At 39.3% G+C, this 16,306-nt stretch overlaps 1 protein-coding gene across 1 annotated transcript; it reads right to left on the reverse strand.

Annotated features, from left to right (window-relative positions):
- Window positions 1-14,176: 14,176 nt before the first annotated feature.
- On the reverse strand, window positions 14,177-15,992 carry LOC122276536 (berberine bridge enzyme-like 21). Its single transcript, XM_043086343.1, has one exon. It carries the CDS (start codon window positions 15,956-15,958, stop codon window positions 14,336-14,338), a length of 1,623 nt encoding a protein of 540 aa, XP_042942277.1. The 5' UTR covers window positions 15,959-15,992; the 3' UTR covers window positions 14,177-14,335.
- Window positions 15,993-16,306: the final 314 nt, after the last annotated feature.

The raw sequence follows: 16,306 nt of genomic DNA on the forward strand, positions 1-16,306 counted from the left end.
TAAAACAATAAAACCCAACAATAAAATAATTTGAAATAGAGAGTAATTTAAATAATAAACAAGAATTAATATCAAGAAAAACACATAAAAATAAATTTCACAATTGAGCAAGTATAAAATTATACAATGAAAATTATATTAAATTTAAAACAAGAGAACCAATATTAATAATAAATAAAATAATTATTTAATTAAAACACAAGAAAATATAGCATATCACATTCTCCCCCCTTAAAAGAAAATTTCGTCCTCAAAATTGGCAATGTCAAACATTAATGCTAAGGCAAGTTATACGATTCGACTAAGAGCAGACTTAAGAAGACATACTGCTAGTGTTACCCAAACAAATATGGGTATTGCTCTCTCATGTCTGCCTCTCTCTCCCAAGCGAAATCCTAAGCCAATGGATCTCCCCATGACACTTTCACCCAAGGTATCGACTTGGATCTCAAAACTTATTCTTTCCAATCCACAATCTGCATCGGGGCAACTTTATAAGTAAGGTCCAGCAGAAGTTGAATGTGGTCTAGGTATACAAAACGTGGCTTTTACTGTCCAAAACTTTTCTTCAATGATAACATGTGGAAAACATCATGAACTCTCCCAAAATAATTTGTCAATGTAACTCTATAAGCAACAGGCCCAACCTTCTCCAAAATCTAAAAAGGGCCAACATACCTTGGGCTAAGTTTTCCTTTCTTACGAAAAGGTTTAACACCTTTCATGGGAGAGACTTTGATGCATACCCAATCACTTTCTTTAAAAGACAAGTCTTTTCTCCTTATATAACTTTTCTGACAACTCTGAGTTGGCGCCATCTTGTCCCTTATAACTTGAATTATTGGATTATTTCAGGCCCAATTATTTTACTTTCATTGACTTCATCCTAGCACAACAATGATCTACACTTTCTCCCATAAAGAGCTTCATATGAAGCTATCTGAATGGATGCATGAAATCTGTTGTTGTACGCAAATTCTACAAGTGGCAGATGATTCTCCCAACTTCCTTAGAATTCTATGACACAAGCCCGCAACATATCCTAGAGAGTCTGAATTGTGCTTTCCGATTAACCATCAGTTTGAGGGTGATATGCAGTACTAAACTTCAATTTAGTGCCCAAAACTACTTGTAAACTCTTCCAAAAATAGGACGTGAACTGCGGGTCCCAATCCAACACAATGCTCTTGGGTATCCTAGGTAAACGCACTATTTCTTTAACATACAATAGAGTCAACTTCCTAAAGAGTTGGTATTAGTGATAGGTAGGAAATAGGCACTCTTGGTCAACTGATCAATAATCACCCAAATGGAGTTCTTTCCATTAGGAGTCCTTGGCAAACTCACTACAAAATTCATAGCAATATCATCTCTCTTCCACTTAGGAATAGAGAGAGGTTGAAGTTTACTAGCGGGCCTCTGATGCTCAGCTTTAACTTGATGGCACGTGCCACATCTTTCAACGAAAATGGCAATGTCCTTCTTCATCCCTTCCCACCGAAAGCATCTCTTTAAGCCTCGGTATATCTTTGTGCTTCTAGGATGAATTGAATAAGGGGCTGCATGAACTTTTGCTAGAATTCACTCCTTAAACTTTGAATCCCGAGGAATTACTCAACCATTTCAAAATTGAAGAATACCATATTTATCCAAACTGTAATGCACAAGTCCTCTAGATTTTCTGACTCTCTTCCTGATATCTAACAACTTTAGGTCCCTTCTCTGGAGAGTCTTCAATTCCTCAAAATCAACCAGTTGGACATCAAGAATCGAGGATAACAACTCTTCTTGCTTTGAGCTCTCAATAAGAAGTCTTATTATCTCACATAGGTGAGAGTCCAACCTTGACTCAGCCTCATCCACCAAATGAGACTTTCGACTCAACGCATTTGCAACTAGATTTGCCTTCCTTGGATGATACTTGATCTCTCATTAATAGTCATTGATCAACTCTAACCGCTGCCTCTATCTCATATTGAGGTTCTTCTGAGAGAACAGATGCTTCAAACTCTTGTGGTCAATGTAGAATTCACAGACTTCTCTTACAAGTAATGTCGCCAAATCTTAAGGGAAAAAACTACAGCTGCAAGTTCCAAGTCATGCGTGGGATAATTCCTCTCATAATCTTTCAACTGACGAGATGCATAAGCAACAACTCGGCCCTCCTGCATAAGGATGCATCCTAACCCAAACTTGGATGCATTGCTAGAAACCACAAACGGCTTGTGCGGCTCAAGAAGTGCCAAAACAGGTGCAGTTGTCAGCCTCTTCTTCAACTCTTGGAAACTTCTCTCGCACCTGTCAGTCTAAACAAACTAAGTATTTTTCTTAGTTAAGGTAGTGAGATGTCCAGATAATCGAGAAAATCCTTCTACAAATCTTCGATAATACCCAGCAAGTCCCAAGAAACTTTGAATCTCATGCATCGATGAAGGGCATGGCCACAGTAAAACAACTTCCACCTTACTAGTGTCTATGGTCACACCATATCGGGAAATAACATGTCCAAGAAATCTTACTTCTTCCAACCAGGACTCACACTTGCTAAGCTTCACATACAACTAACGTTCTCTTAACTTTCCTAGCATGGGACAAAGGTGATAAGCATGCTTTTTCAAATCCTGAGAATAAATCAAAATGTCGTTGATGAATACCACCACAAATGAATCCAGATAAGGTTGGAACACCTGATTCATCAAATCCATAAAGGTTGCAAGGGCATTAGCTAGTCCAAAGGCATCACTTTGAACTCATAATGTCCTTATCTTGACCTAAACGTAGTCTTGGGTACATCCTTATCTCTTATCCTCAACTGATAGTATACCGACCTCAAATTAATTTTTGATAAAGTAGCTACCCTTTGAAGTTGATCAAACAAATCATCGATCCGAGGGAGAGGATTCTTATTTTTGATAGTCACCTTATTGAGCTCTTAGTAATCAATACACATTCTGGGGGTACCATCCTTCTTTTTAACAAACAACACCGGCGCTCCCTAAGGCGAAGTACTAGATTGAATAAACCCCTTATCTACTAGCTATTGCAACTGAGTTTTCAACTCCTTCAATTCAGCCGGTGCCATACGGTAAGGAGCCTTGTGCATAGGAGCTATTCCAGGTTCTAGCTCAATAGTAAACTCCAACTTGCAAACTGGAGGTAGCTTGGCAAATCATCTACAAACACAACAAGAAATTCTTCCACAACTGGGATATCCACTATAGACTTCTTATCAGATGGTGTAGACACCACTTGGACTAAAAATGCATCCGCCCCACTAGCTATGTCCCTATTCGCTTGAATTGTAGATATAACTGCCATTCTTGCCTTCAGCTTGCTTCCTACAAACTCCAAATAGTCTCCTCTCGAGAGTTGAAAACTGAGTACCCAACTTCGACAGTTGATGCTTGTAAATTGTTGATGCAACCAATCTATTCTAAGAATAATATTGAACCCAAGCAACTTGAATACAATCAAACTCACCTCAGGTGTCCTCCCACCGAAATCTAAAGGATAGCCTAATGCGACTTTTGAGCACCACACGATCTCACCATTAGGAAGAGTCGTGACTAGATTGCACATCCGTGCAAAAGTGGCAGACATGAACGACTGAGACGCTTCAAAGTCAAATAAAGTATAAGCATAAAAATTATATAGATGAAATCTACCTGATGCAATCCTATTTATCAATGAAATCCAAAAAATCAAAGACCAAACACCAATTCCAAACGAGTGGATTAGACCCATACTTGTAATGACTCCAGCATCCTGAGTCTCTGAAGTCTCGATGTTGACATCACTAGGAGTCACCGCATAAACCCGAGCTTGCACCAATTGCCTCTAGTTGGTCCTACCACCACATCGGCCTCCACGATTCCCCTAAGCTTGGTTAGGACAATCGCAAGCAAAGTGTCTAGTCTGGTTGCATCAAAATACTAGTTCCCACCCTAATGGCACTCGCCCTCATGGGCTCTATTACATCTACCATAAATTGGAATTCGACCTTCCTTACACACACTGGAGGCTGCTTGTGATTGGGCCTTAGTCATCTGTACAAACTTCTATGGCGACCCGGAACTACTAAGTTCTCCCGCAAAATTCTGCCTCTTCTAACCCGGAGGGGAGCCTACCAAGACACTATCTTCTTGCTTAGCAAAATTGGCCACCTCGACCAACCTCTAAAAATTCTAGATTTGCAGGCAAGCAACTTGCTTGTAGATCTAATGGCGCAACCCTTCTTGAAAATGTTTGGCGCGCATCTCTTTGATGGGTATGAGGTGGTTCACAAATCTCTCGAGCTCTATAAACTTCCTGGCATATACTCAACGGTCAAAGCTCCTTGAACCAAATTATTGAATTCACGCGCCTTCTATTGCCTCACAAAAATAGGGAATAAACAATCACCAAACTCTTCTTGAAATGCTACTAAGACACAGCTGCAAACGATCCCAACTCCATCCCCAAGAGTTTCCACTTGGTCTTCCACCAGGTGGTTGCAACACCTTGCAGTAGATAACTCATGTACAGCAACTTTTGGGCCTTTGTGCAATCACAAATTTTGAATGTCCTTTCATGATCTTCAATCCACCTCCCAGTCCGAAGTGGATCCTCTTCACACATAAGAAAGTAGGGGTCCTATGTGCCAAAAAGTGCTCATAGGTGCACCCGACTTGTACCGTCCTATTCTACTCTCCTCGTAGTGGTCAAAAGTTCTGCTGAAAGAACTTTGTCATTTGATTCAATGCCTTGGCCATGGCGTAGTTCCCATCTTCTCGCGGTAACTCATCCTCAGGTTCACTAGTCGGGCTTCTTGGTCCTACCATCATCTTGCCATAGCGTAACCCTTAACCCCAATTTTAACTCAAAATAAAAATATGGTAAAATACAATAAAATAAAATAAAATAATTTCAAATTAAAGCTTTAAAAACTTCTAGTATCGCACCTACGGGACATGTGGTTTTACCTATAGCCGAATTGTGATATCGGGATAATGATAACATGAGTCAAGCACCCCAAATGACAAGTGTTAACTGTGTGTTCATACAAAAAGTGTATAACAAAAATCGTAGTGGATAAATAAAAGATAGTTAACTAAGTACTAGAATTTTAAATACAAAATCACCAAAATAAAAGCCTTTCAAAAGGTTATGCAGTTATCCATGAAAATAAAGCAAAAACCAAATTACATAATCAAAAAGGGAGACAAATCCCATTATCAAAAAGGGCAACCACAAGTTACTCCTCTGGCAAAGCCGATTGCTCAAGCTCAACATCATCTTCTACATCAAAATTTACGGTTCTATAAAATGGAACTGTTAAGTAGGAATACCACGTGAGATTATGAGTTTCAATAAGTAACTAACCATATAAGCCATGAGATAAAAACATATTAAATAACCAACATGTATGCATGCACATGATGAAACATGCATGAGACTTAAACCTTCATTTTCTCCAAAAATAACTATTTTTTTAACGCACGCCAAAAATCCTATTTGGCCCAAAACACGCCATTAAATACCATCCGCCATTTTTTGATAAAATGGCCTAAACATAAATTCACCATTTCTTTAGAAAATGGTCATCATATTCATTTAATCATAAACCGTCATTTTTCTAGAATTGGCTCATGTAAATATCCATTCATTTAGTCACTATAGGCGGGAATGACAGGCAGGACTTGCCACCATCCCTACAGCTTGCACTGTAGGTGAGAATCACAGATGGAACTTACCACCATCATTACTTACCACCATCACTATAACTTGCACTGTAGGCATGAATCACAGGCAGGAGTTACTACCATCCTTACAGCTTGCACTGCAGGCAGGAATCATAGGCAGGACTCTACTACCGTCCCTGCTTACTACCATTCCTATAGTTTATTTTCCTTTTCTTTCATTCTTTTCAATCCATTTATTAAGCATGTAACCAAAATCATTTCTTAACATGAAAACCCAGCTTTCAAACATGACACATGAAAATGCATGCAAACAGTATATTTGATGTCATGGCATATTACACATTAGATAAAATACACCAATCATAGTCCAACTTTACGAATAAACCCATCCTCCAATCCAGCCCAAGATCCACATCGGACAACAACCACAATCCATAAATCTACACTTCTTGAACCCAAGGTCGTTACAACCAATCAGATTGTAGAAAATAAGTTTGTGTAAAAATATATTTAAATCTTAATAAGTTCTTAGAAAAGTTACTTACAATGGCAAAAAGGAAAACTTTGGAAGATCAAAGTGCACAAGCACCTGATTAATGCCAAAAATGAACCCAAATTAAAATCACCAACTAGCATGGTTTGAGACTAAAAATGGAATTCAAAATCAAGGAAATACAAGGTGAAAACTTGAGGAAAAGACTGGCTGATTTACTAGAGATGAATTGACATGGATGGTGGCTAGAAATGGCAAACGACAAGGGAGAGAATAGATACCAAATGAAACTAAAACATAGCTCATGTAGGGGACCAAAATTGGGCACATTAGAGGGAAAAAGAAATGAAAATGCAAGGGGTTTTTCATAAGCTTGAACTCAAGGAACCAAGGGAACGATGGAGAGAGGGTGGTGAACATGGAGGCTCATGGTTGACCAACAAGGAAGAAAAACCAGATGAAGAAATAAAACTAGAGAGAAGAAGAGAAGGCATGGGTTCATAGCAAAAGAAGAGAAAAAATAAAAGAGAGAAAAAGGAATAGAAAAATCATACCAGAAGAAGAAGAAAAAGGGGTTGCGGCAACTAATTTGCAAATGAAAAAGATAGAGGAAAAAAAATAATGAAGATGAAGGAGAAGCAAGTGGTGCAGCAGGAGAAGGAAGAAGAATTAAAGCCATAAGGGCCGGCCAAAATGGTGCCATAAGAGAGAAATAAATAGGCTGAAAGCAAGCCCACGGGTTGGGCTTCATGAAGCTAAATGGGTTGGGCCCAAAACAGAAGCAAACACACACCAAGCCACAAAACAAAAGCCCAATCCGAAAATAAAGACCCACAAAATAAACAGGCACAATAAGAATAGATAAAAGATAAATAAAAACACTACAATTAAATATTAATAAAATAAAAAAATAAAATCCAACAATAAAATAATTTGAAATAGAGAGCAATTTAAATAATAAACAATAATTAATATCAAGAAAAACACATAAAAATAAATTTTACAACTAAGCAATCATAAAATAATGAGTAATGTTACTCATCATCCTAATTTTTATTATCTTCTCATCATCCCATGATATGATATTAGATGATTGGAGATTATTTATTATATTTCACTTAAGAACCTATCATTTGATGCTACATCATGGGATGACGAGAGAATGATGAGAAATATAATGATGAATAGATTTTTTTTAAAATAATAGAATAAAAATCATATTAAACTTAAAACAAGAGAACCAATATTAATAATAAATAAAATAATTATTTAATTAAAACACAAGAAAATATGGGGTATCACATTAGCCCCCTACAAGAGTTTGAGTCCCTTCTCTTTAGATTTTACCTTATTGCCTAGGCTCTCCTTGAGCTTTAAGAAACTGAGTCGAATGGCGTATCCCTATGGTGGAGCCACAAGATCATCTTCATAACCACCGTCAGTGATCCAATCGATGACCACGGTATCTTCCATAATCGGGAGGACTGACTCCTTGACCACGCCAATGTGGTTGACATTGGTCGTGTAGGCCTCAAGGTCTTCCTTGGTTTTGGAGCGGCTGTGGAGTGCGTGGGTGAAGTTGAGAGAGGAGGATTGGTTACAGAAGATAGGAGTGGCGGCGAGGTGGAGGGCTTTGTCAATGGAGACTAGGCTATTGAGCTCAATGAACATGGCATTGACCTTGCACGGGTTGGTGTTCTCTTTCACTTTAAAGAGAACAACGTGCTTGACATGGATCTAGGAAGAGGAAATCTTGACTGAGGTCTTGGATAGTGGGGAGTGGCTTGAGCGGGAGTTTGGCTTGAAGGAAAAGGAGGGTTGAAGAAGGGTTATGCGTTTTGTTGGGGGGGGGGGGGGGGAGAATGCGAGGGAAAATGGAGACAATGATGAGAGTGATGGATTGAACATGTATCGCTAGTATTTAAATCTGAAGAGAAAAAAAAAAACACGGGTTGACCTGATTAGGAGTGTGCAGGTCGGGTCAATTCCAGCTAACAAATCCAGAAGCATGGGCTGGGCTCAAATTCTGAATGAGTTGCTTGGGTTGCAACCCTAGTGTAGATACATCTGAATTCTCTCTATCCTTATGTCCGTATGTAACTCCATCTTTGGCGCTTTTCACTAGAGTTAATCTCCCTTCTTAATTTAGTCTCCTTTCTATGTTTTTTCTACTCTTTTTTTCATGTATATTTTCAGATGCTTCTTGTCAGAAATATTTTTTGTTAATGTCAAAAATTGCACAATAGGCCAGAAGGGGATATAGAGTCATTCCTGGCTCGCTATGACAATCTGGGCCTTGATCGCTGTGGTTTAGAGCCCCCAAAGTGGTCTAGCGTAGCTGTGCGTACGTCCATAGCAGTGAATGGAAAATAAATATTGAAAATGTAAAAGAGAGATAGACACACAGATTTACGTGGTTCGGCTTAGTACCTACGTCCACTGGGCATTTGGGAAGGAGTAATCCACTATGATATGCTTGTTTTACAGTCTCTCATAGCATCTCATTTCTCACTTTACAATGAAGATCTTGAATATATTTATTGGAGAAAATGTTCTCATTGCAGCCCCTTTCAAGAGGTTGAAGAACTTGAAGAAGAACTTGAAGTTCCCCTAGAATTGCTTGGCCGTTTCTTTTTATCTGACCCCTCGTTTCGCACACTCCTAGGGCATGGTGAGGATTGGCTGCCTTTCCCTTGCATGTTTGACATCTTTATTTCCTTTTCGCTTTTTTCCTTCTCCTCTTATCCTTTCTTGGCTTTTCTTGTGACACCCTCTCTCTCATTGTCCCCTCTTTGTCCTCCTTTGCTCTCTCTCTCTCTCTCTCTCTCTCTCTCTCTCTCTCTCTCTCTCTCTCTCTCCCCCCCCCTCCCCGTGGTGGCATTTAGGTGGGCTGGGCCTAGTCTTGGGCTTGGGATATTTTTATCCCCTTCAGTTGTTCATGATTCTTAAGACCGACCTGCTTACAAATAAGGCATTGAGAATCTCTAAGATGAAATATACAATGAAGTAGTGTGCAGTAATCTGTAATGAAATAAGTTTGCTTAGTGGGCCCCCGGTTCCCCATTTTGCTTGTGTTAAGTGGTAAAGATTTCCCAGCGTGGGATTAGAAGTAAACTCAGCGTGAATGTTGAGCATGGAGCTCAGTTGAGGTGGGAGGTGTACTCGACTGTGTAAGTGGCAAGTGTGAAACTCGACTATGTCGAGAGGTGTCCTCAATCGCATAAGTGGCGAGTGCGAAACTCAGTTATAGTGTTTAAATTGCCCTTTACTTTAAATTATTTTATTGTTGGGTTATAAATTATTTTGTTGTTGGGTTTAATCATTTTATTTTATTAATATTTAGTTATAGTGTTTTTATTTCTCTTTTATATATTTTTATTGTGTCTTTTTATTTCTTGCACCTTTATTTTCGGATGAGGCTTGTTTCTAGTGGGTTGTTCTTTGATTTTGGGCCAAGCCCCTTTAGTTTTCAGGCCTAGCCCGTTGCACTACAAACCCAACCCCTTTCTCCCCTAAACGATCCCGTTTTGCACCAGCCCTTGGGGCTTAATTCTTTCCTTCTTCCTTTGCCACACACAACTCCTTCTTTTTCATCCTTCGTTTTTCTCATTTCTGCTTCTACATTCGATTGCGACAGCCCTCTTCCACCATTCTCATTTGGTATTTAGCTTGCTTCTTCTTCTTCTTCTTTATTTTATTTTTATTTTTTTTATCGTGTCTCTTTTGCCGCAAATCGAGCCATCTCTTCTTGTCTCTTACGTTTTTATTTCATTTGTTTATTTTTCTTGCAGGTCGGTCTGAAGCCTCATTGCGCAGTGTCTTTCCTCTTTTTCATTTCTTTGTATTCCTAGTTTTTGTAGTGTAAAACCCTTGCATTTCCATTTGTTTTTCCCCACAAATCATGCCCTATTTTAGCTCTCGAGATCATGCTCTGTTCTTAGCCAAAACTATGCGCCCATGCTCTAGTTTCTTGGTTCTTTATTCACCTCCATTTTCACATTTTCCTTCCTCAAATTTGACTGCTTTTAGTGCCCTATTTTGCTGAAAACCATGAGCTTCATTTTGGGTTTGCTTGATTATTTTTGCTCTTGCCGTGCATCTCTTTCTTTCCAGCCATCATCATCTAATTTTATTTTAGTAAATCAATTTTTTTTTTCAAAAAATATCACTTCAAATTTTCTTATTTTTGAAACCCATTTTCAATCTCAAAAATTGTGATTTTTGGTGATTTCATTTTGGGCTCGCTTTTGGCGTTAAACCGGGTGCTTGATCTTCTAGATTTTGCTTTTTTAGCATTGTAAGTGATTTTTCAAAGAAATTTATGAGATTTAAATATATTTTTGCAGTAATGATTTTCTGCAGCTTGTTAGTTGTTTTGGGCATTAGGTTTGAGGAGTATGGGGGTTAGGGTGGATTGGAGAATGAGACTGTTTGTGGAATTTGGTTTATACTTGGTGTTTTTATGTTGTGTTTGATATCATGTTATTTATTGCATAATTTCATGCATGTTCATGTGTTGCAAATGAAATTAGGTTTTTATATGGGAAGGATTTTTGGGTGCTTGCGTATCACGACCCCAAGCCGATATAGGACATTATCTTGATAGAGTTCCTCTGATCATTTGGGAGCGTAATATACTGAGTGACGTCTCTTGATTTGTCGCTGGGCAACAATGGGATCGGATAGGATGATAATGCTTTTGTGTTGACTCCGTAGCCCCTTTGCTGGCGGGGGCTAGATGATACTTGGCCACGAACGTGCTAGGCGCGGAACTGGGCATCGCTCGTTATGAAGTCACATGTATGGTTGTTACCCGTACTGTAACGGAGGGAACTAGGGTGTGCGGATGGTCCCTAAGGAAGATCTTGGTGCATACAGGATAATTTAGATAATGAGTCATTTTCTAGGAAAATGGCTGGTTTTGATAAATGGAAATGTGAACCATTTTCTGGGAAAATTGTAGTTTTATGCTTGGGCTATTTTTTGGAAAAATGGCGGTTGTTTGTTTTAATGGATTTGTTTTGGACCAAATGAGATTTTGGCGTGTATTGAAAAATTGATCAATTTCGGGAAAAATCATGTTTTGGTCTCATGCATGTTTTAGCATGTGCATGCATTCATGTTGGTTGTTTAAATTTGTTTTTATTTCATGGGTTGTTTGGTTGATTACTTATCGAGATTCACAATCTCACGTGGTATTTGAACCTCACGGTTCCGTTTTATGGAATCGTAAATTTTGATACTGATGAGGACGTGAGCTTGTGGGATCGACCCAAACGGAGGAGTGACCTGGGGTCGCTTTCTTGTGTTTGAGATTTGTTTCCCTCTTTCGTTGTGTAACTTTAGTTTGTATTGTATTTTTTATCGTATTACTATATAACTTTTGAAAGCATTTTATTTTGGGAGACTTGTATTTAAAATTTTTGTACTTAGTCGACTAAATTTAATTTGTCTGTTACGACTTTTGTTTTACACTTGTTACATGTACACACATTTAATACTTGTCATTTGGGTGTGTAACCTGTGTTGTTAGCATGTCGACATAATGATTCCCTTCTTTCCGTATATGGGAGTTGGGGAATCACATTTAGGGTCTATTTACTTGCATTTTCATATTAATAGAAAGAATGATTAGAATAATTATAACCGATCTTGCACAAAAACAACTTCTAACATTGATCAACGAGTACTTACAGTTCTTTGAATAATAATGAAATAATTTATAAATAATAATGAAATAGCTTGTGAATGGTAGTGAAGTAGTTTAAGAATATCTAAAGATATATGAGAACAATTGTATTCCCAATCGGAGCCTAAATCTCCTTATTAATAATAAAGGCATCAAACGTAGACCGAATCAATACCATGATTACCTAACATTGTTAAATCGGTAGGCATAGGACCTCTTGAAGCGTCCTTTTACAGAAAATAGTTTGTCTAATTAACTAACTTTTCCTGTTACATGTTCGATTACTTGGGCACGTAACAATTAGTATTCAAAGCCATATTGAATATCCAATACCCAATCCCATTGGAATTTGAAAAAAAAAAAAAAACCAATTGCATACATAGAGAAGAAAATTATAACGTGAGAAAGACAATGATGGTAATTTTGAACCAATCTATTAGGATTGGGAGCCCGTGGTCGTTCATGGTGTTCTTCATATTGGTCATGCATGTTCTTCATATCCTTTTATAGTGTTCATCATTTTTTCTTGCATTAATCCATTCCCCAAGCACCACACGCCTACCACCTTATTTTCCATAATTTCCATATTTGGCCTCCACATTGCCCACTCACGTGTCATTTTCGGCCAACACTCCCCAAAGCACTCTTCTTCCATTTTCCATAACCCTAGCTGCCTAGCACTATTTATATAGGAAATTCCTAAACTTTAAGATCCCTAATTGCCAATCCTTATCCATTTCCCTTCATTTTTGGTGATTGGTCTTACTCACCAAATTTGATCTCTAAATTTTTGGAATCATCCTAAAATTACTCAATCACCTTATCCATCCATTCCATCTTGCCATAACCGAACCCCTCATCTCCAAGATTCTCTCCTATAATTTAGCAAACCTTTTTCCATCCAAACCCTAGCCTCTCTACACGCCCAAACCCTAACCACACACCAAGGTGGCTCCAACCCTACTGCATCCCCTCTAGTTGTGCGCTCCATCACTTGTTTTGCAGTCCCATCACTTCATTCATCATTTTCATATTTCTCATACATCAAACCAGCCCTAAACACTAAGCCTCACTTCAAGAAAATTGCCATCATTGTGCAAGAACCAAGCAAGAAGGTTTAGGCATTCGATCAATCCAAGGAAAACCAGGACATGGACAACCTTAGTGTTTGGGGACTTGACTGAGGTTCCCAACAACCTATCCCCACATGGAGGGCATGCGGGTGACCCCCTAGAAAAACAATTTGTTTTTAATAAAACGATATTGTTTTGGTGTAGTTTTTTTTTAAAACCCTCTCCCCTCATATCTCTCTCTCTCTCTCTCTCTCTCTCTCTCTCTCTCTCCTCTTTGTGATTTAAAGTCCCGTTTGGTTGTATTTGCAGTCTCTTTGTGTGTGTGTGGAAGCTCTCTCTAATATCTTGCTGTGGGTGGTGGGTGGAGTTGGCAGACAGCCTTGGGAGCCAATCCCCCTTGGCATTGGGACAGGGGCACCCATGGACTTGAGGCCCAACTCCGCCCTCATATCTCTCTCTCTCTCTCTCTCTCTCTCTCTCTCTCTCTCTCTCTCTCTATCTTTTTCTCTCTCTCTCTCTTCCCTTTGTGATTTAAAGTCCTGTTTGGTCGTAGTTGCAGTCTCTTTGTGTGTGTGTGGAAGCTCTCTCTAATATCTTGCTATGGGTGGTGGGTGGAGTTGGCAGACGGCCTTGGGGGCCGATCCCCCTTAGCATTGGGACAGGGGCACCCATGGACTCGGAGCCCAACTCCGCCCCTCTCCCCCCATGTGGGGTTTAGTAACATGAGATATTAAGATGACAAGAAAATAGGTAACTTTATTTAAATATTCTATTGCTCCTTATATGCATTTACTTTTTTCAGAGGGACTGCACATGAGTTACGCATACTAGAATAGGCACTACAACATATCATTTGATAAATGTGCTAAACAAATATTATAAGAGCTCGTTTGGACAATGAGATGAGGCATGGAATTCTCAAAATTATCAAAACTTCTCATAATTTTATTCTTAAAAATCAATCAGATACAACATTTTTCAATTTCAAATTTTTGACTTTTTCATCAAATCCAAACGCAAAAACCAATACAACTTTTACAAATTTCTAAACAAAATACAAAAAATAATACAATTTTTATAAACTTCAAAATAAAAATAATATTCAAACAACGTTTTAACTTATTTTTATTGAATTTTTTCTCTAATCTTACCTAAAACTTTATAAAATATTTTAATCCAACCATTTTTCTTCTATTTACAAAATTATGAGTTACTCCAAATGTGAGTCCTAACTACTTATGCAAAGAGATCTTTTACATTCTAGCTACGGACAACCAAAACAGAAAACTCTTGTACATCCGTCCACTCATGGTAGCAAACCACTAGGTTATTTCGGCACTGAAATACTCCCATCTCATCGAGACAATCTCAACAATATGTAATTTCACAATAAGATTTCTTAAGCCTTACGAGGAAGAGGTGGGATGCTCTGCTCATTTCTGAAGAAATTCTCTGGATCAACTTCAGTCTTAACCTTCACCAACCTATCAAAGTTCTCATGGAAATACATGGTTCCATAAACCTTCCCTTCTTCATAGCTATTATTACCATGGTGATTAATCCCAATGTCAAGGTCTCTATAGTTTAGAAATGCACTCCTTGGGTTCTTTGACACAAATGGGGTCATGTAACCGTAAAGGTTCTTTGCCTGAGCTGTGAAATTATTTTCTGCCTCAATTCCACCGTCTTTCCAGTTTACGGAGTATTGGATTTTGAACAGATTTCCGGCACGGTGTGGAAATGGTACAGCAGAAGCAGGGATTTGGCTCATTTTTCCGCCATAGGGATTGAAAGCCAGTCCAGTCTCTCCAATCTCAATCATCCTCTTCCATAGCCCTTCCAACCCATCTTTTGGAATCGGGGTCTGCACATAATCTGATTTCCTCTTCCCAAAGGTCGCCGAGTCAGGTTCTCGATTGAGCAGGACGTTGGGGGACGTCACGTTGCCATTGTAAACCCACACAATAGATTCGATCCAACTCATTTCCCTGGTATCTTCCTTCTTCAAACCTAGTTCAGGAAATTCCTTCCCTAGCAATGCGACAACATCGTCTGCTGTACCAAGAAATAATGCGACAATCGAAGCTCTGATTGTCATCTCCCCCTTCTTCACCGGGGATGTCACGGGTTGTATGAGCATCCTCATGAAAAGGTTTTCGTCCGTGTTTGGCGCGACATGTTGCCATCGATAAACAATGTCGGTCGCACTCTCTTCCAAGGTCCTCTCAACCCGGAAAACTGTAACCTTTGGCGGAACTGCAACCAAATTTATTTTGTATGCAAGGATAACACCAAAGCTTGCTCCTCCTCCTCCTCTAAGGGCCCAAAAAAGATCTTCCCCCATCGAATTCCTATCAAGGATTCTACCATTGACGTCCACCATTTTCGCATCGAGGATATTATCCGCCGTTGTTCCGTATTTCCGCAACATGAAACCGTACCCACCACCGCATAAGTTCCCACCAACACCAACAGTGGGACAAACCGCCGACGGAAAGCCATGCACTTTGCTCTTCTCTGATATTCTATAGTAGAGTTCTCCGATTGTGGCGCCGGCTTGTACCCAAGCAGTCTGTTCTTTCATATCGACTGCAACCGATCGAAGGTTGAACATATCGAGGATGATATATGGCTCTTGGGAGACGTACGAGACGCCCTCATAGTCATGGCCACCGCTGCGGATTCTGATACGAATGCCACTTTGCTTGGAGCAAAGCACGGAGGCTTGGACGTGGGATTCCTGTGTTGGGGTCACAATGATGACAGGTTTTGGCGTGGACGTGGTGTTGAACCGTGCATTGCGAATGTAGGCACGTAGGACGGATGTGTAGGAAGGATTGTTTTGAGCATAAACAATCTGGGAGATTAGGCTTGGTTGCTTTGTTCGGGCTGAGAAGCATTGAACAAAGGAGGTATAGACTGGATCTGGGGCTGCCCATGAAGCCGAGATATGGAGAAGCAGAAGAATGAGAGGAAATATTAGCGGTATAGATAGATGCGGCAACGGACTTGAATGTCCCATTTGTGACTATATATGTCTATTTGCTTTGAATTTGATTTTCCAATTTCTCGATTATATAGGAACACCGCGAACACTATCCTAGGAGCCAGATTCCGAGAGGAACGTATAGCCTCTAGGTTATACAAGCCATTCTATTAAAAGCAGTAAAGAAAAGGTTACAAAATGGGTAACGCGCGATCTTAATTTATTTAAGCGCTTGATATCGTCTACAAAATATTCAGGTTACGCTATTGAATGCAAGAAAGGGTCAAATTACCTTACTGTTTAAGTGCTGTGGATATGTGGTATTTTATGGATTGTACGTGCCTGAAGTAGTCGGGGCATAGACTCTTTAACTCGTTGCTTCGA

This window comes from Carya illinoinensis, chromosome 9 (genome assembly GCF_018687715.1).
Source record: "Carya illinoinensis cultivar Pawnee chromosome 9, C.illinoinensisPawnee_v1, whole genome shotgun sequence".
Classification (NCBI taxonomy): Eukaryota; Viridiplantae; Streptophyta; class Magnoliopsida; order Fagales; family Juglandaceae; genus Carya; species Carya illinoinensis.

Coding starts and splice junctions, on each gene's coding strand:
- LOC122276536 (XM_043086343.1), bottom strand. CDS start 15,958: ATGGGACATTCAAGTCCGTTGCCGCATCTATCTATACCGCTAATATTT.